The sequence below is a fragment of the Triturus cristatus genome, chromosome 1_2 (assembly GCF_964204655.1).
Source record: "Triturus cristatus chromosome 1_2, aTriCri1.1, whole genome shotgun sequence".
Classification (NCBI taxonomy): Eukaryota; Metazoa; Chordata; class Amphibia; order Caudata; family Salamandridae; genus Triturus; species Triturus cristatus.
The window spans coordinates 262,005,431-262,028,708 of record NC_140580.1 but is presented as its reverse complement, the minus strand read 5'-3'; the positions used below and the strand labels follow the sequence as shown (position 1 = coordinate 262,028,708).

The 23,278-nt window shown below is 47.2% G+C and overlaps 1 protein-coding gene across 2 annotated transcripts in view; it reads right to left on the bottom strand.

Moving 5' to 3' along the window:
* The window catches only part of LOC146867129 (nucleolar RNA helicase 2-like), a 796,160-nt gene that overhangs the window by 428,956 nt on the left and 343,926 nt on the right, over nt 1–23,278 (bottom strand). For both annotated transcript variants that reach the window (XM_085603581.1, XM_085603582.1), the window contains one exon: nt 2,838–2,999. In XM_085603581.1, coding sequence (XP_085459707.1) covers nt 2,838–2,999 — 162 coding nt within the window. The remainder of the gene's footprint in view (nt 1–2,837; nt 3,000–23,278) is intronic.

The following is a 23,278-nucleotide window of genomic DNA, read 5'->3' as shown; positions in this document are numbered from 1 at the left end:
GAGAGAGGCAATTATAATTACCCTTCTCAAACCAGACAAGGACCCCCAGCAATGTGAGTCCTATCGTCCACTCTTGTTGATCAACTTGGACACCAAGATTTTTGCAAAACTCCTGTCTACCAGACTTCAGCCGTTGCTCCCACTGATAGTCCTGCCGGACTAAATCGGGCTTCGTACCGGGTAGAGCAACCTCGCACAATCTCAGAAGTCTTTTTGGGCTATTACATTATTTAGCGCCGCACCTGCCTGCTGCTGCAGCGCTTTTGGATGCTTCAAAGGAGTTTGATTCACTTGAGTGGGGATTTATTTTTCCCCTACTCAATAGGATAGGTTTAAGCCCGATTTTCATCAAACAAATTAAACTCCTATATGCGCAACGCACGGCGCACCTCCGGGATAACGGGCTATCTGATCCGTTGGACATAACACGAGGCACCAGACAGGGTTGTCCTCTGTCACCGTTACTGTTCATGATCGCGGCGGAACCCCTAGACGCGTGCCTGCACCAACATCATGCAAACAGGGGGATTGGCTTTACTACCAGGGCGCTCACAGTGCCCATGTACGCGGATATCACATCACACTCTATATGGTGCATCCTAAAGACAACCTAGCACCCATGACCAGAGAGGTGGTTCGTTTTGGCGGACTCTGCGGTGTAAACATCAACTGGAGCAAATACGTGATCCTCCCCCTTACAACAGGCACTCAGGAATTTGCCACTGATTATCCGCTGGTGTGGGCCTCAGAACCTGTACGATATCTAGGTGTATGGTTTACCAATAATTTGCAGGAAATATGGACCGGCAACTATGGGAGGGTGGTGACCTGGATTGAAGACCGGATAAAAAGATGGAAGTCGCTTCCTCTTTCGTTGGCGGGTTGCAAAGCGGTAGCCAAAAATGTTAATATTGCCGAAACTACTCTCTTTGTAAATGTGCCGCTCCCGATGCACTTTTTTAAACGATAAAGATCACTTATGATAGAGCTGGTACGGGCAGGGGGTCATCCAAGGATAGTCTTGAAAGTTTTGACACTACCGCGGGAACAGGGGGGGCTGGCAGCCACAGACTTTGTTCTCTACGCTTACAGGGCACAGGCACAATTCTTACACTTCTGGGCTCACCCCACACCCTATCAACCACACGTGTCCATAGAAATAGATCGTGCTCTCCCCTGCCAGTGTCAACAGCACTATTTCATCCATATAAACGCCCTCGCGAGGAAATAGATACCGTACAAGTCATGAGATGGGCATGGCAGGGAATTCGTAAATGAGCACACCTAGAGATACTATATGCACCATCCATGCCCCTCCTTAATAACCCCATATTTCCCCCTCTTATGGAACGGAAAGCACAAGAGCGTGCGAACACACACAATATGGCAGTAGGCAGCGATCTATATCCCAATTACGCCTTTCTTACACTGCAACACATGTTCTCTCCAGCAGTACCGTACGCACTAGATATGCTGCTGTACTACCAGCTTCGCGCATCCAGTAAGAGTAAATTCCCCACATTTCCAGTGCCCCCGCCGTCTCTACCGGAGCTTGAGAATCTGTTGGCGGTGGAGTCGGTAGGAAACTCATCACTCATAAAACCCCCCAAAAGACCTCACCTATAGTGATTACTCCCTCATGTGCTGCCTGGGGAGAGAACTTAGGTACACCCCTCAAAGATGCAAAGTGGAGGCTGAGCTGTCAACAGCTGGAGCGGCTGTCGCCCAACTACTGCCTCAGGCTTATACACTTCAAATATCTCCATCGCCTTTATCGGAGGCCCACGCATTAGCATAGAATGGCGCTCCGGGAAGGTGATTGTTGCTGGAAATGCGGTATCCCACACACAACATCTTTACATTTAGCTTGGCACTGCAGACCGATAGCAAACTTCTGGCTTGAAATCTACAGACATAAAAGATATCACTGGGTTGGACTTCCCCTGCACACCTCTTAAGTCCCTGCTCAGAGTGCTGGAGAAGATACCCCCTAAATCACGCAAGCTACCCGAGATGCTACTGTCGATGGCAAAAAGACAGATAACCTTACACTGGGGAGCAGTTAGACCTCCGTTAATTAATGATTGGGTCACACAGGTTGCCTATTGCAGGACACAGCTATCTACTGGGAACTCCAGTCGACCAAATCCTGACTTAAGGACATTTGGGAACCATTTGTAGCTTGGTTAAAAACTAGAGCATGATTAATGTATTGATTCCATGATATGTGCTCCCAACGAGATACCCACTAGACTGCGAGATGTAGCTTTACCCCGGGGATGTAATGTCGAAATTTCCCACTGCAAATTGAATGTTAATTGACGCTTTATATTACAGGAATTATTTTGAAGCCCACGCGAAGGGCTGCACTGCTTGGAATGTTGACAAGTCTCATTTAATTATTACAGTATAGCACTGCAATGTATGTTCTTTTTCGTGTTGCTTTCATTTCGAAAATGCAAATAAAAGCAAAAAAAAAAAAAAAGTTAGGTGACAGCCGTGTTGAGAAGCTAGATCTTGAAAAAAGAAAGCATCTTATATGAGCTTCAATGACAGTCGAACTCAGTGAAGGAAAAGTATAGGGTAATCCATAAACACATTGGGGCAGGCCAGTATAGCTTAATCAAGCCATGGAGGGGACCCTTGTCAACACTTTGTCCCTGTGACAGCAAACCCCAACAGGACAATCAAAAACCAGCTACAGAGGCCAGCACACACTTTGTTGCCATGCCATCCACACCTAACCAAGTCAGCCTCTTAAAATGCCTTTTTCCTTTAAACAATAGCAGACCCAAAATGTTTCTATTATTTTAATAATTTAATACTAAGCTGCAAACCTTTGGCGGAGAACACTGAATTACAAGGTCGACCTCAGGAATGTCTAATCCACGAGCAGCTACATTTGTTGCAACCAAAACTTCAAACGAGCCATTTCGAAATCCTTTCAAAGTCACTTCTCTTTGCTTCTGTGGAATGTCACCATGTAAACACTGAGTATCCTATATGGAAAAACAATATAGAAAAAGGGTTATGAAGTTACTGAGTGAGGCAAAATGCAACGCTCTGCCACTTTAAACTAATCTAATAAAACAAACTACCATTGGATTAACAAATCGGCATGATTATTCCTGAAGGAATTTCAGTTTTATAGAACAAGTTACTTACCTTCGGTAACGATATATCTGTAAGAAACATTAGTAGTGATAGATTCTTTACCTTAGAATTACCCCCAGGCATCAGACTGGATCCGGAAAGTTCTCGTCAACAGTATCCCTGAGCGTAGGACGGTGGCGTCGTGCGGCACCGCGTCCGTCGTGGTTGCCGAGATGACGTCACGGCATCTACTTAGACGCCGCCCTCGCGCGCTGTCAGTCTGTACACGACTTTCCGCACCAGGAACGCAGAGCCATGCAAGATACTGACCACTGGTGCCTTGAAACTAGGGCCCTGAAAGGGGTGACCTTAACTCTAGAAATCCATTCGCATAACGGGGAGGATGGGTGGTGCGGTAAGGAATCTATCACTACTAACGTTTCTTACAGATGGAATATGCTACTTACCAGTATGCATCTGTTCTTGGCATGTAGAGCTGCAGAGTTGTACACTGTGCATAGATCGCCATCTGGTGTTGGGCCCGGATGTTTGCAGTTTGTTCTTGTTCTTTGGACAGTCTTTGGAAGTCACGAGTTCGGTGACTCCTCCTTCGGTCCGTACTGCGCATGGGCTTCGGCTCTATCCTCAGATTGTTTTTCGCCAGCAGGAAAATGATGGAGCGTAGTAATAACAGTGAGAAACCCATGTGTGTTGTATCTAAATAAGATAGACTGGAACGGATACAGGTAACCGGGGAGGCGGGCGGGCGTGTACAACTCTGCAGCTCTACATGCCAAGAACAGATGCATACTGGTAAGTAGCATATTCCGTTCGAGGCATATGAGCTGCAGATTGTACACTGTGCATAGATTATACAGCAGTACCCAACCTTAGCGGCGACCACCGGTATCCGTTGCAGCGGTTTGAAATAGTGTCTTTAGTACAGCCTGGCCCACACTAGCTTGTTGCTTGGAGTGCACGTCTACACAGTAATGTTTTGTGAAGGTGTGCGGTGTTGACCATGTGGCTGCTTTGCAGATGTCATCTAAGGGTATGTTCCCTAGAACCGCCATAGAAGCCCCTATCTTTCTTGTAGAGTGGGCTTTAGGTGGAACAGATAATGTTCTTTTTGCCTTTTGATAGCAAATTTGTATGCACTTTACAATCCACCTAGCTATCCCTGATTTAGAGATGGGGTTGCCTTTATGCGGTGGAGAGAAGGAGACAAACAATTGTTTAGTCTTCCTGAAAGGTTGCGTTCTTTGTATGTAGTACAGTAAAGCCCTTTTAACATCAAGTGTATGTAGAGCCCTTTCCGCAACAGATTCAGGTTGCGAGAAAAAAACAGGTAATTCCACCGATTGATTGAGATGGAAGAGGGAAATGACCTTGGGCAGAAATTTTGGATTAGTACGAAGTATCACTTTGCTGTGATGTATTTGTAAGAAGGGTTCCTGTATAGTGAACGCTTGTATTTCACGAACCCTTCTAAGGGAAGTGATAGCTACTAGAAAAGCTGTTTTCCAGGTGAGGAACTGTAGCTCACATTTATGCAGTGGTTCGAAGGGCGGACCCATTAGCCTTGTAAGAACTACATTTAGATTCCATACAGGAGAAGGTGGTGCCCTGGGTGGAATTATGCGTTTAAGGCCTTCCATAAAGGCTTTAATAGCGGGCACCCTGAACAGTGATAAATGCTGTCTATTTTGCAGGTAAGCAGCAATCGCTGCTAGGTGTAGGCGTATGGAAGAATATGCCAGGTTACACCTTTGAAGATGGAGTAGATAGCATATAATGTGTTGTATGGATGCATCTAAAGGGTTGATTGCATTGTTACGGCAGTAAACGACAAATCTCTTCCACTTTGCGGCATAGCATGCTCGAGTGGTAGGACGGCTGGCTTCCTTGATAATATTCATGCAGTCAGGGGGAAGGTTAAGATACCCAAATTCTAAGATTTCAGGAGCCAGATCGCAAGGTTGAGCTGAGCTGGGTCCAGGTGTCTGATTTCTCCATGGTTCTGAGTTAGGAGGCATGGAGACAGGTGCAGTTTTTGATGTGGTACCACTGAGAGCTGTAATAGTGTGGTGTACAACGGCTGCCTGGCCCATGTTGGGGCTACCAGAATGAGCGTGAGGGAGTGCTGTTGCAGTTTCCTGACCACTAATGGAATTAGTGGGAGAGGTGGAAAGGCGTATGCAAATCTGCCTGACCAGTTCATACATATCGCATTGCCTTTGGACAATGGGTGTGGGTATCTGGCGGCGAAGCTTGGGAATTTTTTGTTTTCGTGGGTGGCGAAGAGGTCTATCTGAGGATGCCCCCACTTGCGGAAGAATGGGCGAAGGACTTGTGGATGCAGTTCCCATTCGTGTATTTGTTGCGTTTGTCTGCTGAGCAGATCTGCCATGGTGTTTTGTATGCCTGGGACGTACTGTGCCAGGAGAAAGATGTTTTGTGGAATTGCCCATCTCCATATGCTCTGCGCTAAGCGGGAGAGCTGGGGAGAGTGTTCCCCCTGTTTTTGAATATAATACATTGCAGTCATATTGTCTGTGCGAATGAGGACTGCTTTGGCTGAAATCTGTTTCTGAAAGGATTTTAGGGCTAGAAAGATCGCCAATAGCTCCAGATGGTTGATGTCGAGCGATTTTTGCTGTGGCGTCCATAGACCTTGCATTGTGAGGTGTAGGAGGTGCGCTCCCCAGGCGGAGAGCGATGCGTCCGCTGTTAGAATCACCTGAGGAACCGGGTCTAGGAACGGCCGCCCTTTGGAAAGGTTTGTGGTGTTCCACCACTGCAGAGAGTGATGGGTGCGGCCGTCCACCAACACCAGATCCGTCAGCTGTCCCTGGGCCTGGTTCCACTGTCGTGCTAGGCACTCTTGGAGTGGACGCATGTGGAGTCTTGCATGGGGCACTATGAAAATGCAAGATGCCATCATCCCTATTAGCTTCATGAACACTCTTGCTGGGAGAGAGTGCTGAGCAATGAACGTTTGGCGCAAGGCTTGCATGCTTGCGATCCTGGCTGAATTGGGATTGGCTATACCTTTGGAGGTGTCTATAGTGGCCCCGAGATATTGTTTTGTGTGAGATGGTACGAGGTGGGACTTTTGGTAGTTCACCGTGAAGCCTAGCTGGTGGAGCAGTTGGATGGTGCTGTTTGTATGTTGCACACATTGGTCGTAGGACGCGGCTTTTATCAGCCAGTAGTCTAAGTAAGGGAAGACGTGAATATGTTGACGTCAGAGGTGTGCTGCTACTACCGCTAGGCATTTGGTAAACACCCGTGGTGCAGTGGTGACCCCGAAGGGGAGAACCGTGAATTGGTAATGCTGACCGTCCACCACAAACCTGAGGTACTTCCTGTGAGAAGGGTGTATTGGAATATGAAAGTATGCGTCTTTCAGATCCAAGGTAGTGAGAAAGTCTCCCTGACAGAGGAGTGGGAGGACTTGTTGTAAGGTGACCATGTGGAAATGGTCTGAATGTATGTATGCATTTAGAGGCCGGAGGTCCAGAATGGGCCGCAGGGTCCCGTCTTTTTTCGGTATTAGAAAATACAGAGTAGACCCCTAAATTTTGCTGATTGACGGGGACCTGCTCTATAGCGTGTTTTTGGAGGAGGGAGATCACCTCCTGCTTGAGCAGTGTGGAATGTTCCTGTGACATTGGACGGTGCCTTGGTGGGATATTGGGTGGGGTAGATGTTAGCTCGAGACAGTACCCTGATCGAATAATTTGGGTCACCCATTTGTCCGATGTTATGGACTCCCAGGCGTGAATGAAGTGTCGTAGTCTGCCCCGACCGGAGTGGGATGGTCTGGGGGGAGTGAGGGGAAGTCATTGTGCGGGCGGTGTGGCAGAACGGGTGGTGTTGGTTTTGCCCCTGCCCTTATTGTTGTTGCCCCTGTATCCACCTCTTTGGTAGCCCTTTGAGAAGGTATTTTGAGGAGGGGACTTGTAGGAGGTAGAGGCGCTATCGGTGGAGTAGCCTCTGCCTGTGCTACGAAAGGACGAACGTCGAAAGGAGCGTCTAGGGGTTTGGGATTGTAAGGCCCCCATAGACTTTGCTGTGTCCGTGTCCTTTTTCATTTTTTCTAATGCTTCGTCCACCTTTGGCCCAAATAGGTGTTGTTGGTCAAAGGGTTGATTTAGTATGGATGCCTGGACTTCCGGCTTAAACCCTGAGATCCTGAGCCAGGCATGACGGCGAAGCAGGACACTAGTATTTATAGCTCTAGAAGCAGTGTCCGCTGCATCGAGGGCACATTTAATGGAGGTGTTAGTAATGAGCTTTCCCTCCTGTATTAGGTCATGAGCTTTTCGTTTGTGTTTCTCCGGGAGGTGTTGCATAAGAGCCTCAAGCTCATCGTAGTGTGCTCTGTCATAACGCGCAAGTAGCGCCTGTGTATTCACAATGCGCCAGATGTTTGCGGCTTGCGAGGCAGTGCGTTTACCAGACGCATCTAAGAGTTTTGATTCCTTATCTGGCGGTGGAGCCTCACCTGAGGACTGGGAGTTGGACCGCTTTCTAGCCGTGGACACAACCAGGGAATCTAAAGGAGCAGGACCTTTAATGTATGTAGGATCTGTGGGTGCTGCTTTGTACTTTTTTTCTATTCTGGGGTTTAAGACCCTGGCCCTGACAGGGTCTTTGAACACCTCTGCAGCATGTTTGGTAACACCCTTAAGCATGGGCAAGATGGCTGTGGATTTATCCTGAATATCAAATGTATCCAGTAAGAAGTCGTCTTCCACTGGTTCGCTATGTAGTTCCACCCCATGATAGTGTGCTGCTCTCTGCACTAAGTGGTGAAACCCTAGTGAGTCCTCCGGGGGAGATGGCCTGGATGGGTAGAGGTCATCTTGAGGCACATCTGGTATGTCAGGGTTTTGGTAATCCTCCCATGGGTCTGGGGTCCCTGGGGGTGTGGGATCCATTGGGGCGTCCGCTGGATCATAATCTGGATCCCCGTAATCCGGTTCTGGGGATGGGGTTGGGGAGTGATGAGGCAAGGGTGGCGGAGACCTGGGAGGGAAAGGAGGTGGAAGAGGTGGAGGAGGCGGCGGAGGTGGAGGAAGTGGTGGGGAGGGCACTCTGAGAGGAGATGTGGCAGAGTCCTTCCGTTTGGGCGGTGGAGGAGGAGCCGGTGTGTCAAGACGTCTTTTCTTGATAGACAAAATCAATAGCCCAGTCTTTGGATCCTCTGATAAGGTTTTTTGAGAAGGATCAGGTGTAAAAAGTTCCGTTGGCGCCGATGTTTTCGGAGCCGAGGACTTGGGTGGTTTTTCTGCGCCATGCTTTTTTGGAACCTCCGTTTTTTTCGGCGTCGAGGTAGGCTTTGACGCGGGAGCGTCTGTGCCGAGAGATTTGTGCTTGTGTTTCGTCGGCACCAAGAGTCCAGGCTTCGGCACCGGTGGCTTCGGAGTCGAGCTGGGCGTCACTTTCTTCGGTGCCGAACGGTGTTTATCGGCACCAGGAGTAGGCTGGCTCGAGCCCGAGCTGCCGTGAGACTTGGGATGCTTCGACACCGGGCCCAAACGTGGGGTGATAGAAGCTGCATGTTTGGTTTTCCCTAGGCCCGGAGGCGAAGGTGTAACCTGAGTCTCTTTGGATATGGGCGCGGGGGTGGGAGGGGGTAGAGTACTCACGACCCTCTGCGCCGGTGTGATGTCCTCCAGGTCGGAGTCGTCGGCCTCGGAAGCGCTGACGATGTCTTCCTCCTGCTCGGTGTGGTGTTGCCCCGAAGCTCCGGTGTCGTCTCCGAAGATGTCCGGTGGAGCCGCGGTCGATGAGTGCGCCATGGTGCGTCGAGCTCTTCGATCCCGGATGGTCTTTTTTGATCGAAAAGACTTGCAGGCGGGGCAGTCTCTGGCCTTGTGTTCTGCAGAGAGGCAAAGGCTACACACCTGATGGAGGTCGGTGTGGGGAAATTTAGACCCACATTTTGGGCACTTTTTGAACGGAGTCCTTTCCATCGGCCGGGACCGGAGTCGAGGAGGGCCCGAAGGCCGCAGCCGATGTGCGGAATCGAGAAAGTGCCTCTACGAGAGATGAAGAAGATGAAGAAACTCGATGAACGAGGATTTTCCGTCGAGGCTGGAACCGGAAAAGTTCGAAGCCGGAGCACGAAGTATCACATCAGAGCCCGATGGCGGAAAAAAACAATCTGAGGATGGAGCCGAAGCCCATGCGCAGTACGGACCGAAGGAGGAGTCACCAAACTCGTGACTTCCAAAGACTGTCCAAAGAACAAAAACAAACTGCAAACATCCGGGCCCAACACCAGATGGCGATCTATGCACAGTGTACAATCTGCAGCTCATATGCCTCGAACATATCGTTACCGAAGGTAACTAACTTGTCCAAATGAAAGAAACACGTTGTGATAGATTTCTTACCTTAGAATAGATACCCCAGCAATACCAACCCTGGTGGTGAGTCTGCGAACCAGGATCACACCAGGAAGTCACGGAGAACTGAACAGCCAAAGAAGCCATCTCTCCAGACTTGGCTGTCCAGGCAGGAATGCTTAGTAAAACTATGCAGCGAGGCCCACGTAGCTGCCTGACCGATGTCTTGTAAGGGGACACCACGTGCCAACACCATAGTGGCAGCCTTCGCCCTGGTGGAATGGCTGCGCAGCCCTAACGGAGGCTCCTTCTTTGCCAGAGAAGAACAGGCTTTAATACATAAGACGAGCCATTGGAAGATACTCCACTTGTGTACGGCCTGATCTTTCTTGGTGACAACGTTTGGCAGAAAGGATGGATGGGAGGTTTACAAGAAAGAGCCTGGAGCTCACTCACTCGCCTAGCGGAGGTGATGGCAACCAGGAAAGCAGTCTTCAAAGTTAAGAGATGTAGAGGACAGTTGTGAAGAGGCTCAAAGGCAGCACACCTCAAAAATGTGAGAACCAGGTTCAAGTGCCACTGCGGCATCACAAAAGGAATAGGAAGGAAAAGGTGAGTAATGCCTTTGAGGAATCTATTTACAACAGGGGACTTGAAAAGAGAGGGCTGATCAGGGAGCCTAAGAAAGGCTGAAATAGCAGAAAGGCAGCCCTTGATAGTGCCCAGAGCTGCTGGGCCAAGGAAAGAAGGAACAAAAGGACTTCTGAAAAAGGTGCAGAAAGGGGATCGACAGCCTTTGCTGTGCACCATGCCACACATTTGTTCTACCTGCAGGCGTATACCAACTTAGTGGAGGGACACCTGGCTGCCAGAATAACATTACAAACTTCAGGAGGCAAGTCGAAAGGAATCAACTGCCACCGCTCAATCTCCACGAAAGGAGGTGGAGAGGGGACAGGTTCGAGTGGAGGACCGTCCCCTACTGCTGCAACACAAGATCCTCCTGAAGAGGCAGTCGGATCAGGGGATCGATGGTCATACTGAGTAGCTCGGGATACCATACTCTTCGAGCGTAGTCCAGAGCCACAAGGATGACTTGGGCCCGGTCGGGCCTGATCTTCAGCACTCTGGGCAGAAGTGGTATAGGCAGAAAGGGATACAACAGACCGCAACTCCACTCGCAACGAAAAGCGTCGCCGAGCAAGCGTCGCCTTGGAAACTCCAACACGCAAAACTGCTGACATTGCGCCTTCTCTTCGGTGGTGAATAGATCTAACCAAGGCTCTCCAGACTGTTGAAAGAGACCTTGCGCCACGTCAGAGTGAAGATGCCATTCGTGATCTATCATGCACCTGCGGCTGAGTTTGGCCGCCTTGGCGTACAGTGAACCTGCCAGGTGTTGAACCACCAGGGAAATGCCCTGATGTTCCAGCCATGTCCAGAGGCACACAGCCTTAGGGTCCACGACCCCACCCCGCCCTGTTTGTTGCATTACCACATGGCGGTGGTGTTGTCTGTGAAGAACTGCACTACTCCCCTTGACAGAGAGAAGGAATGCCTTCAGTGCAAATGGGATCGCCTGAAGGTCCAGAAGGTGGATATGGAGCCGGAACTCCGCTGGAGACCAGACTCCTCTGATCTCCGCCTCTCCCATATGGCCGCCCTATCCCAAGAGGGACGCATCCGTCACCACTGTGTGCTCCGGTTGGGGGAAGGGAGTGGGATCTGCCATTGATCCAATGCCGGTTTGTGAGCCGCCACTGCAATTGTCGTGCAGTGTCCTCTGAGATCTGGACGGACTGACAGGTTCCCCTGATGCTGTGCCCACTGGAACTTCAGGTCCCACTGCAGAGCCCGCAAATGCAATCTGGCATGACCGATCAGCAGGATGGAGGAGGCCATGAAGCCCAGCAGCCTCATGTTCATCCTGACCGAAACCCAGGATGGAGGCCGAAAGATCGGAATCAGAGCCTGAATATCCTGGACTCGCCGTTCGGGAGGATAGACCCGAAAGAGCGTTGTATCCAGAACCACTCTGATGAAGAGGATCTTCTGAGAGGGAATCAGGTGAAACTTCGGCACATTGATGGAGAACCCCAGCAAATGCAGGAGGTCGGCCGTAGTCTGGAGGTGGGTGACGAATGCCTGGGGCGATCCCACGTTCAACAGCCAGTCGTCGAGATAGGGGGAAGACTGGAACCCCTGATCTGCGCAGATGAGCTGCGACCACTGCCATCACTTTCGTGAACACCCGTGGGGCGCTGGTAAGGCCAAAGAGGAGCACGGTAAACTGAAAGTGCTCGTGGCCTACCGTGAACCGAAGGTAACGCCAGCAGGACTGGAATATGGAAATGTGTCCTGCAGATCCAACGCTACTATCCAGTCTCCAGGGTCGAGGGCAGACAAGACCTGAGCCAGAGTTATCATGAACTTCTCCTTCCGGAGGTCTAATATCGGACGCAGGCCCTTGTCCTTTTTGGGCACCAGAAAATAGTGGGTGTAACAACCACGACCTACTTCTGGCGGAGGAACGTGCTCGATGGCCCCCATGGCCAAGAGGGCCACGACTTCCTGTTGAAGAAGTGCCAAGTGATCGCCCGACATGCGGTGGTACTGGGGTGGCATGGCTGGAGGGATAGTCTTGAAGGGGAGGGAGTAGCCCCTTTGGACTATTTGTAAAACCCACCTGTCCATAGTGATGGTGCGCCAGTGGGGGAGGTGATGGCAAATTCTGCCGCCCACTGGCGTTCGATGGGCCTGAAAAACCGGACTAGTAAGGTTTGGAGGCAGAGGTGGTGGAGGTGGACTGACCCACCCGCTGGCCCCCTGACCCACCTCGGCGGGACCCACGCCCGTGCTGAGACTGTTGTTGCGCAGGCCTGTAGCTCTGAAGCGAACATGTCGATGTGCCCCTTCCGTGGCCACGAAAGGTGCGAAAAGCAGAAGGCCGAGGAGGCCGAGTGGTCGAAAGGACCAAGGACTTTGCCGTAGCCCGCGAGTCCTTAAAACGCTCCAACGCACTATCTGCCTAGTTGCAAAAAGGCGAATGCCATCAAAGGGCATGTCCATGAGTGTGTTCTGGACATCCCATAGAAGCCAGTAATCCTCAGCCAGGTGTGGCGACGGAGCACCACTGTCGTGGAAATCGTTCTGCCCAGGGAGTCGGCATTGTTAAGGCCAAATCGAATTGTGAACTTGGCTGCATCTCTCCCTTCAGCAATAGCCTGAGAGAGATCACTGTCCGGGCCTCCTCCAGACACTGAGGCAGCACTTGCGCCACCGTATCCCACAAAGAGTGGGAATAACGACCCAAGAGGCATGCGGTGTTCACAGACCGCAGCCCTGAACTGGCGGAAGAAAAAATCTTCCAAAACTGTTCCAGTCTCTTGGATTCCCTATTCGCGGGTGCGGTAGGGAATGCGCTTTGGGACGTGGAGGCTTGGACAACCAAGCTCTCAGGGGTGGGGTGTTGGGAGAGGAAAGGGGACGAAGGCATCGGGCCAAGTTCCTATCCACAGGAGCCCATGTGTTGGGCCTGGACCAGGTGCCCAAAAGAACGTCAGAAAGTGCATCATTAAAAGGCAGCAGTGGCTCCGCAGATGTAGCCACCGGCTGAAGCACTTCTTTCAGGAAGCTAGTCCTGAGGGACACTGTAGGGAGTTAGAGAGCCTCGGCCGCCCTACGCAACACCACTGCATAACTAGCACCCTCCTCTGTAGCCACGCTAGGAGGAGTTAGCATGCCACGGTCAGGAGAGGTGGCAAGACCACTGGCATCCACCAGCTCCTCTGCCCAGTCCGGGTCATACTCACACTGAGCTGTAAGAGGGTCCTCAGACCCCTCCCAGTCTTCGCCTTCCTCCGAAGGCTGATGTACAGGCCGAAAATACAGAGGTTGGACATAGGGAAAGAAGGGTCCCATCGGTGTCGGAATTGGCGTTGCCATTCCGGCTCCATGTCCACATCGGGGCTGAAACCGGGGCAGACGTCGTCAGGCGCCACGGTCGACGTCGGAGGTGGTGTCGACATCGGTGGTGTGACAAGGTCGACCGGGGTCGAACGGGATCCAGGCCTGGATCCATGGGGGCCCTGCGGCACCGGGGCCGCAGCCGACAGCGATGCCGGAGATGCAGACAGTGAAGGGCGAGGACCCCCAGTCTGGCCCGCGGGGCACGAAGGCGCGCCAGCCCAAGAGGCGGGTCAAAGCTGACAAATTCCTCCAGCTGGGCTGGAGTCGCCGATGGACCCGGGAAGGGCAGGTAGGCTGACTGCATGCGTAGGCTCGACCAGAGTTAAGGGGGATGCACCACCTGCACCCTCAGCCGCGATGGGAAGTCAGAGCGATGGCGCTTCGACTTCTTGTGAAGCTTCGCCTTACCTGACCCCGAATGCGAAGACTTCGATCCCGACGAATGATGGTGATGGCTCCACGACCAGTCCCTCGACCTCCCACGGGACCTTGGGCCGCATGGAGCCAACTGCCAGACTTCAAGCAACTTTCGGGACCGCTCCCGCAAAGTCTTTGGCACCATGGCCCGGCAGTCAGGGCACGACTTGGGGTCGTGGTCGTGCCCCAGGCAGTAGAGACACACGCAGTGCGAATCAGTCAGACATCATGCGATGACAGTCCCCGCAAGACTTGAAGCCGGGCATCCCTACGGCACCATGAGTCGAACGCCTTGAAAAAACAGACAAAAAGCCTCGAAAAACTCAGTCAAAAAATGACTGGGGGGTACCGCTCTCTCCGGATCTGCGCTTTCTGGCGCTGAAAAAGAAAGAACTGACGTCAGCGCACAAGTATGGCGTCTAAGTAGCTGCCACAACGTCACCTCAGTGACCACGACGCCAACGACCGACGTGGAGCCGCACGACGCCACCTTCCGACACGCAGGGGTACTGCTGACGAAAACTTTCCGGATCCAGTCTGACGTCTGGGGGTAATTCAAAGGTAAGGAATCTATCACTACATGTTTCTTTCAGATTGTTTTAACACTGAAAGAAAAAAGTAATCAACAGCATCTTTTTATTAAAGTAAACAAAAGTTCTGATAAAGTAGTTAGTCTGAACATATCGACAGAGGATTACCTTATCCTGTTGTGCAAGGGGAGAAGTCTTTAACTAAAGTTACCTACAGAGGAAGGATGGTTCAGGTAAGTTTGGAGGAGTTTCCCATACTGATGATAGCACCAATCTGAAGGTTAGGAACTTGTCTACTTATCAAAAAAAATTTTGTAACGTAAACGAGCACAAACCACAGAGCCAAACGTTCTCACAGCTATGACACAAGAATTGATCTATCTATTTCTTTCTGTGAACTGCAGCCAATGCTATGTACACCAACGACATGTCACAACACTCTATAAGTGTGTTGTGTAGGAACCTGGCTCTGTATATACTATACCAAACTGAGGTATAGTGTGCATAGAGTCCAGTGGAACCCCAAAGGTAGGCAGAGGTTAAAGTAGATAGCACCTTACTCTCCATTTGTGGTAGTGTGGGCGAGCAGTAAGCATTCATCAGAGGGTAGTGTTAAGCATTTATTGTGCACACTCAGGTAGCAAATCATGTCACACACTCAAAGACTGAACTCAGACCGATTCGTTTGTATAAAAAATATTTAGCTATTTTATTTCTAGAACCAAGCCAAGCCTTGTGCAGGCAAAGGAAATAAATACTTAACAAAACCTTATGCAATGTTTTACAATTGAATGCAGGTTCAAATGCAGTTGATTGATTTACAGTTAAGTCAATGTTTCGAAATAACTTTTCGGATTACTATGTACGTTACTTTTAAGATTACTTTTCAGATTAGTTTTGCTAATCAGTGTGATATGCCTAGATTTCACACCAAGACATCTCCTAGACAAAAGGTAAATAATTAACTTTTAGTACATAGGCAGTTTTTCAATGTTCCATACAAACCAACTCCACCCACACACACAATTTAAGGAAAAAGTCAATTTATTTTTATGGAGAAAAATGAAGTTAACAGTTTGCAGGTAAGTACTGGTTTGTGGGAGTTGGTATTCTGGGCTTAGACAATATAACAAAGTATACCCAATCTGATCACACGGCAATTCTTTACATTTACTTTGAGAGTGGGAATGGGAGTTAATATTTTCTTCCTCACCAATCTCCCTTAACTGAGTTTGGAGAATTTTCCCTCCTCACAATAGCCGTGTATTTTATTTTTAAAATAAGAACCAAACCCAAAGTTCAGTCACTGGGTTCCCAATTTTTTTTAATTATATATAGCCACAACCATGTGTCAAAAAGGTGAGAAAAGTGCAAACTATTTCATCTACAAAAATGACTTGTTTTTACAAGTCCCAGGTACTTCGATGGGCGCAACCTTTGCTCCCAGCCTGGCCTGCATTTATGTTGGCCAGTTTGAGGAGCATCATATTTTCCATCCGCTCAATCCCTTTCAGAGGAATATATGCCTCCGGAAGCGGTATATTGACGATGTTTTATGTACTTGGTCAGGTACAGAAGACAATATCATTGTTTTTTTTTTTTTTAAATCGGTTGAATACCTTGGATGCCAGCCTTAGATTCACCTGGGCTTAGAGTAAACAAAGATGCAAAACATCAGTTAAGGATGCAGGACCCCAACGGCGCTTCCCGCTAGCGCGTAGGTGCGGTGATGCTCCTCCCCCTCATTCAGATGACGCTTCGAGGATCAGGTGTGCGGAAACGCCGAGGTCCGGCGTAGCAGGCAGCTCCTTTCTCGTTCCTGGTTTCTCGTTTACGTCGTTTTTATCGTGCAGCCGGTGACTGGTTCCAACTGAAGGGGAGAACTGAGGGCTTGTGTTCCTCGGTGGTTCCGGTGGAGTCAGCAATTTCGTTGTTGCTCCAGCTTTCACTCCAGTTTGGTTTCCGCTGGCCCCAGTGATTTGAATGGTGGCTTGGACCGCGGGTGGATTTCATTTCTGCTCTGCTGGTTTGTGGGCTCCGGGTCTGTTATCTCGGACTCGACTGGACCAGGCTGCTTTCCGGAACGCTAAAGAAGCATTACTATAAGAGCACGGACATGGTTATGGACATGTGAGTACGATGGGGGAGTCTGCTGTCAATTGGTGGCGATTCCAAATTTGTTCAGGAGGGAGAGCTGGGAGAGATATCATTTTGTTATAATGCCTTTTTTGGACTTGGGACTGCTGGTGAAGGACCTATAAAGCAAAAATATAAAAATCATTGGAACTATATAGGAGAGTTTGCGAGGCAAAAATACAAAAAGAGAGAAGGTGCTATTAATTAAAAACATTCTTTAAGTGAAAAAAAAATGTTTTGCTACAGAATTAGTACGAAGTGGCATGATGAGGAAACAGCTCAAGTTGGCGGCTGCAGCTAAGGCGGACGCCGTGATTGTCGCAAAAAATAAAGTGCGCTCTGCAAAAGCCAAACTGAATCAGTCCAAAGGGAGTAATAAATGACAGAATGCAGAGTCCTCCTTCAGCTCACAAAGTTCAGGAATTGAGGATTCCCCTTTAAAAGCGACAAGAATGGTGGCATCTACAGAAGTTGTTCCTAGGGATCAAAATCTTCAGTCAGGCATCTCTGATGATCGTCTGAATCAGGAGTTGAAAAATGCCAAACATTTCCCTCTTTTTGTGAAAAAGATGGCACCCCTTGTTACTCCCACTGGTAATTCGAGAAACGATGTTCTCAGGCAGGACGCTGTGCAGGCTATTGTAGGGGGTACAGGGGATGCAACAGCGGGAGCCTCTAACAAAATCAGTATCCTCTTTGGAGGCTATCTCCTCTTTTTCAGGGTTGTCTTCTTCAGGGGGCATCCACCATTGATACAGATACAGGACCCAGTCCCAGGCCTCCCGATTTCGACCCTACTTAATTGAGCGACTATGGCAATGGCTACTGCGACCCCGCTCCCTCAGTCTCCCCTCTCTCTTCTCCAAATTAGTTCAAATGGTCTTCAAACGCAATCAAATGGCACCACCGTGGCTCAGGGTCAGTCAGATAAGCAAGGCCAGCAACCCTCGACCAAACGATCAATGCTCTCTGCTCGTCTAGGTCCCCAAATCCTATTGGAAAGTAGCTCTAGTATAGTAAACGCCGAGGCCAACTTAAATGAAAGCGGACATCAATCAGGAACCAAAGAGCCTGTCTTTATATATCAGGACGAGAAGGAAGTTTCATGCCAGATGGATATCAAACTATGTTAAATATGATTCTTGAGGAAATCAGGAGATATGAAGAAAACACAGCAGTTAGAAATTCAATTGATTCAGCAACGTCTGGGAAAGATGGAGGAAGCAGTTGCTAGTCTTCCGGGTCGTCTCCATGAGGCTGAATCAAGGATTTCTACTCTAGAGGACCAAATGATTGGTGCTCTTCAACAAGTAGACTCAGTGGCACGTGAAAAATTAATTATGGAGACCAAGATCAATGAACTTGAGAATTTTTCCCGTCGTTCTAAGCTTCGGATAGTTGGTGTTCCCGAACGGCTTGAAGGGGGCGACACCCTTAAGTGGGTGGAAACATTTATAAACAAGCATTGGCATAGCCAATAGGTCTCGCCTTTGGGACCTTGTAAGTGTTTAGCCATACAACAGTTGCATAACTAAATACTTATAAGGTCCCAAAAGCGAGACCTATTGGCTATGCCAAGCGGCTGTGGGGCCGCGAAAGTGATCGCGATCAAACATCAAAGCGGCCCTGCGGCCGCGAAAGTGAAAGTAATCGTGATCAAGCGCGGCGCGCGCACCCGCGCACATGCACTGTAGCTCTAGGCTGGCCTGGTAGCACTTTTTGGAGCCCACAAAATAAGTCTCGCCAGACCAGCGCATGCGCTAGGTCAGGCGAGACCTAAAAAGGCAGTGCTACCTGACTTCGTGGGAGAATTAACACTAACTAGGGCTCATTGGGTCCTCGCTCATCTTCCTCCAAACGATAAGTTCCCCCGCACGATACTGGTCAACTTTGCGGATTATCGTGTAAAAGAAAAAGTCTGACTTCAGCAATTCAGTTGAGACAGATTGAAACTGAAAATGGAGTAAGGTGTAGAATTTTTTCTGATATGTCGGCAGCAGCAGCTAGAAGACGGAAAGAGTTTGTTAAATTATTATATTTGCTTAAAGCCCAAGGGGCACAAGCTTCGATCGCACAACAATCAAAACTTAAAGTTTTTGTCCATGGAAAGTTTCATTTATTTACTCGTCTAGAAGCACAGGAGCTGCTCAAGACAATCTCTGCTGGAAGTTAACCGACTAGGATTTTATATTGTTTTTTTTCTTTTTTTTCCTTTTAGATATCTGATTTGGCGACTTAAAGACTTGTAGAGTCTGTCTTTGAAGATTCGTTTTTTGTTTTTTTTCTTTTGTGAGGGGGAGGGAGATCACTGTGGTGCAATATCAGGGCACCAGTATGTGCATTGAGCTTTTTGATCTTTTTGTACTTCGTGAATGAGCTCATCCAGCATTTGCCAAATTCTTTCTGTCAACGTTAATGGAATTTTGAACAGACGCAAATATGGTGGTTTGATTAGGTGGCTAGTTACTTTAAAACCTCAGATTCTTTTTTTTACAGAAAACTCATTTGAAATCCAATACCCCAAAATGTTATATTCCAGGAATGTTTTCAAGAGCTTTTTTTTGCTTCAGCAGGTGTTGTAATGCAGGGGGTGGCCATATATTTTTATCGTGAATTTGATTGGGTGTTTCTTCAGGAACAAAGAGATCCCCAGGGAAGGTGGATATCGGTACAGGTGTCATTAAACGGCCAGATTCTGAATTTTGTTAGGTATTATGGACCAATATTTGACGACGAATCGGCATTATGTTCACTTTATAAACCTTTGATTGGGGTCACGGGGCAAATTGTTTCGGGGGCGATTTTAATTATATTCAGGACTTGAAAATGGATACCTCAAATAGAGGGGGAAAACAATTGAAACCTAAAACAGACGCTTTTTGATGCTTTGATAGATGTTCTCCAGCTAGTTGATGCATGGCGGTTTTTAAATCAAACTGGTCGTAAATATACTTGCTCTTCACGCCAACATCAAACTGCATCTCGTATAGATTTTCTATTGTTGTCACGCTCTTTGATTCTTAGGGATGCAGATATTGGTGCCAACGCTTTCTCTGACCACTCTTATGTTCAAGTATGTATAGAATTGGGTCTTTCTAAAAAGCGTAGGTCTAAGTGGCAGATGGACCGTCTTCTTTTGCAAGTTCCAGTCTGGATTGATGAATTCAGATGCTGGATAAAAGACTACTTTTCTATTAATGAAGGGACCACTGATATGTTTTCTGTCTGGGGGGGCTTTAAGGCTGCAGCCCGTGTGAGATGATTGCCACCACTGTTAAGAAAACTAGGGAACGTTTAAATAAAACAACTTCAGCAGTCATTAATTTATGCTAATCCGGTGGGCTCTTTAAATCTTACTCAGATGAAACAGGCTAGAAAGGCTTTAAGAGATTTTTTCATTTTAGAAGAAATAAATAGCTCCCAGACTTATTCTCAGAAGGTCTATGAAGAAAGTCAAATGGTGGGTAAGATGCTCGCCTGGTCTACTCTGGCTCGACAAGAATCCACCTGCATTGTCGAAATAATAGATCCCCAATCCAATACAATAGTTACTGATAGAGCTGATATTCCTCAAATATTTCTTAAATCACTTTCAACAAATTTATACCACCAATCATTCTGTAAATTTCGAGCTGATTGAGGAGTAGTTTGCTTTACTTAAAGTTCCTAAAATATCGCAGAATGTAGTGACGATGCTGCAGATGAAAATTACTGTTGCCGAGATAGCGGCCGTGATTAAATCTTTGGCGAGAGCAAAAGCTTGTGGTGAGGACGGGTTCCCAAGTGAACTATATAAATGTTTTGTGAAGGAGTTGACCCCTTTTTTGGCAAAGTTATTTGATTATATTAAAATGGGTGGGGCGGTGTCTCCTGAATTTAAAAAAGCGATAGTAGTTCGCTTTACAAAAAAAGGTAAACCCTCCAACAATTTGAATTCTTACCGTCCAATCAGTTTATTGAATACCGATTATAAAATTTCTATGAAGATTTGGGCACAGCGTTTCACCTCTGCAGCTAAGGAAGTGATTCATGGGGATCAAACGGGGTTTATTGCAGGCCGAATGATGTCGACTAATACCCGCTTTTTGATCCAAGCTCTTGATTTTTTTAATATGAATAAGACTCCTGCTTGTATTATGACGGTAGATGCAGAAACGGCCTTTCATTTAGTTAATTGGGATTCATTCTTTTATGCACTTTGTAGGTTTGGTTTTCCACCATTTGTAATAACTATGATTGAAAATATTTACCAGGGGGCACAGGCTCAGATTATAGTCAACGGGGATCAAGCAGGGTTAATAAAGATAAACCGTGGGACCAGGCAAGGCTGTCCCTTATCAAGTCTTTTGTTTACTTTTTTTATCGAACCTCTTGCTATTAGATTACGAGCCAATAGGAATATTAGAGCCCCTATCGAAGGTGACAAAACAAACTTTTTGCTGATGAGGCTATTTTATATTTAAATCCAGAAAAGTTACATTTACAGTGAACATTGGCGGAATTCATGAAATTCGAACAAATAGGGGGCTATAAAATTAATCCTCCCAAAACTGAAATTTTAATGCTAAATTCTGGCCGGCATGTCTTCCAGAAGAATTAAAACAGGTAAGAAAAACTGATCCTATTAGGTATTTGGGAATATACGTTACAGGTCAATATGGGGAATTGGTTAAGAATAATTATGAAGCCACCAGTATCAAGATTCAGGATTTGTTGAATAAATGGTCTAATCTTCCTTCGACTTTGATAGGACGAGTGGCATTAATTAAGATGTCTATTTTACCTCTTGATTTTTTTGTTCACAAATATCCCGGTCAAGGTCAACGTTATTTTTTTTTAATTCTTTTTTTTTTTTTTAAAGGAATCGATGTTCTGATTAGATTATTTGTGTGGAATAAAAATACTGCTAGAGTTAAGCTCCCAATTCTGCAATTAGATACTAAGTTGGGCGGGTTGGCACTTCCAAATATTCGTTTATATTATGATGCATCACTTTTTGATTATGTAGCATGTTTGTTGTCTAAACCTTATCAGGTTGATAATTTTTTTTTATCAGCAAGATGATCCAAGAGGCCAGAACTCAACTCCCTACTTTTTTAAAGACTTCGAAACTCCCAAAGAGAACACGATATAAAACATTATTAGATTTTTCAAATCGATTGCGTATCGTTTTTAAACAAAAGGATCTCTCGGGGTTCTTTTCGTTAAAATTAATTGTGTGTCGAGATCGAAGTTTATATATTCATTTTACTCTATTGAAAAATTGGAACGATTATGGTTTGGGGGTTTTGAATCAATTTGGCATTCAGGGCAGGTTGATTACCTGGGAAGAAGTTCAGGCTAGAAGTCTGGGTCTCAAACCTTTTTTTGAATTCATCCAAATTATTAATTTCTTTAAAATGTATAATTTTATTTTTAACATCCCTCCTGGTAAAATTGCTTCTGCACTATGTGTTGCGAGATTATCTGGAATGGGCAATTGGTATTGTTTATAGATTATCAAGATGAATCTCCTTTGGTACTAAACATGTTGGAAAAAGTCGAAGCTCATACTCAATGTGTTTTTCTCATCAGGAATGGCAAAAGATCTCATCTTTAGGGAATAAGGTTTTGAGAACTGCTAATTATAAAAGAATGGCATTTTTTGCCAATTGGATGGTATATTATACTCCAGTAGCACTAAATAAAATGTATCCAGAGGTGATAAATAGCTGCTTTCGCTGTGGTACTTCAGCAGCAGGGGTATGGCGAAAATTTGTTTTCCTGCCCTAAGTTAAAGGTTTTTTGTGAAAAAATATTTGCATATTTTAGTGGCGCGATTAGGAAAATGTATAAACCTTCAGTAGAAGCTACTCTGTTCGGCATAGGTAGTAAGGAGGTTATACTCTCCGAATTTCAGGGACGTTTTCTTGCTATCGCTATGTTGGTTGCCCATTCATTGATTTTACAAAACTGGAGATCATTGGTAATACCGTTATTTGGGAAATGGTTGAGTAAAATGAAACGTACAAAATGTTTTGAAGAAGCTTATGCTAAGCGTGTGGGGGCAACTAATAAATTTAAGGGTCTGGGATTATTTTGCTGATTGTTAATTTGATAATGGGGTCTTTTTTCTTTTTCGGCCGCTATATGTATTTATTATGTGCTTAATCAGGATGAGATTTGTTTGCAGTGCAAATTTTTTTTATGATGTGTAAATAATGACTGTTTCCTTTTGGATCTGCTCAATAAAAAAAATATATATTTTAAAGTAAACAAAGCTGTATACCTTCACCTGGCCATTACAGCTGATCGGGGGAAGCGCATGACCACAGTACATCAGAAGGCAACCGATAGGAATTCTCTGTTGCACTTTAATTAATTTAATCCCCGGGCACTCAGGGACAATTTACCCGTGGGACAGTTCCTCCGATACCGGATGAACTGTTCCTCTACAGGTGACTTTTTGCAGCAATCTGATGTACTTTGTGAGAAGCTCGTTCAGAGACAATATCCGAGACTGACGGTGAAAAACGCTAGAAAGAGAGCCTTGAACACCCCCACAGTGTGTTGTTGGAAAAGAATATCAGACCTAGGAGGGAGTGTCTCCCAGTAGTCATGACATATGATCCACTGGCAAGTAAAATGCGCCAAGTGATGCGCAAACATTGGGCTTTACTATCCACAGCAGATTTTAAGATGCCTCTTCCGAGATTTGCTTTCAGGAGAGCATGTAATCTGAAGGATAAACTGGTACATTCACGCCCCAAAGCAGAGACAAAAATGTCCACCCTT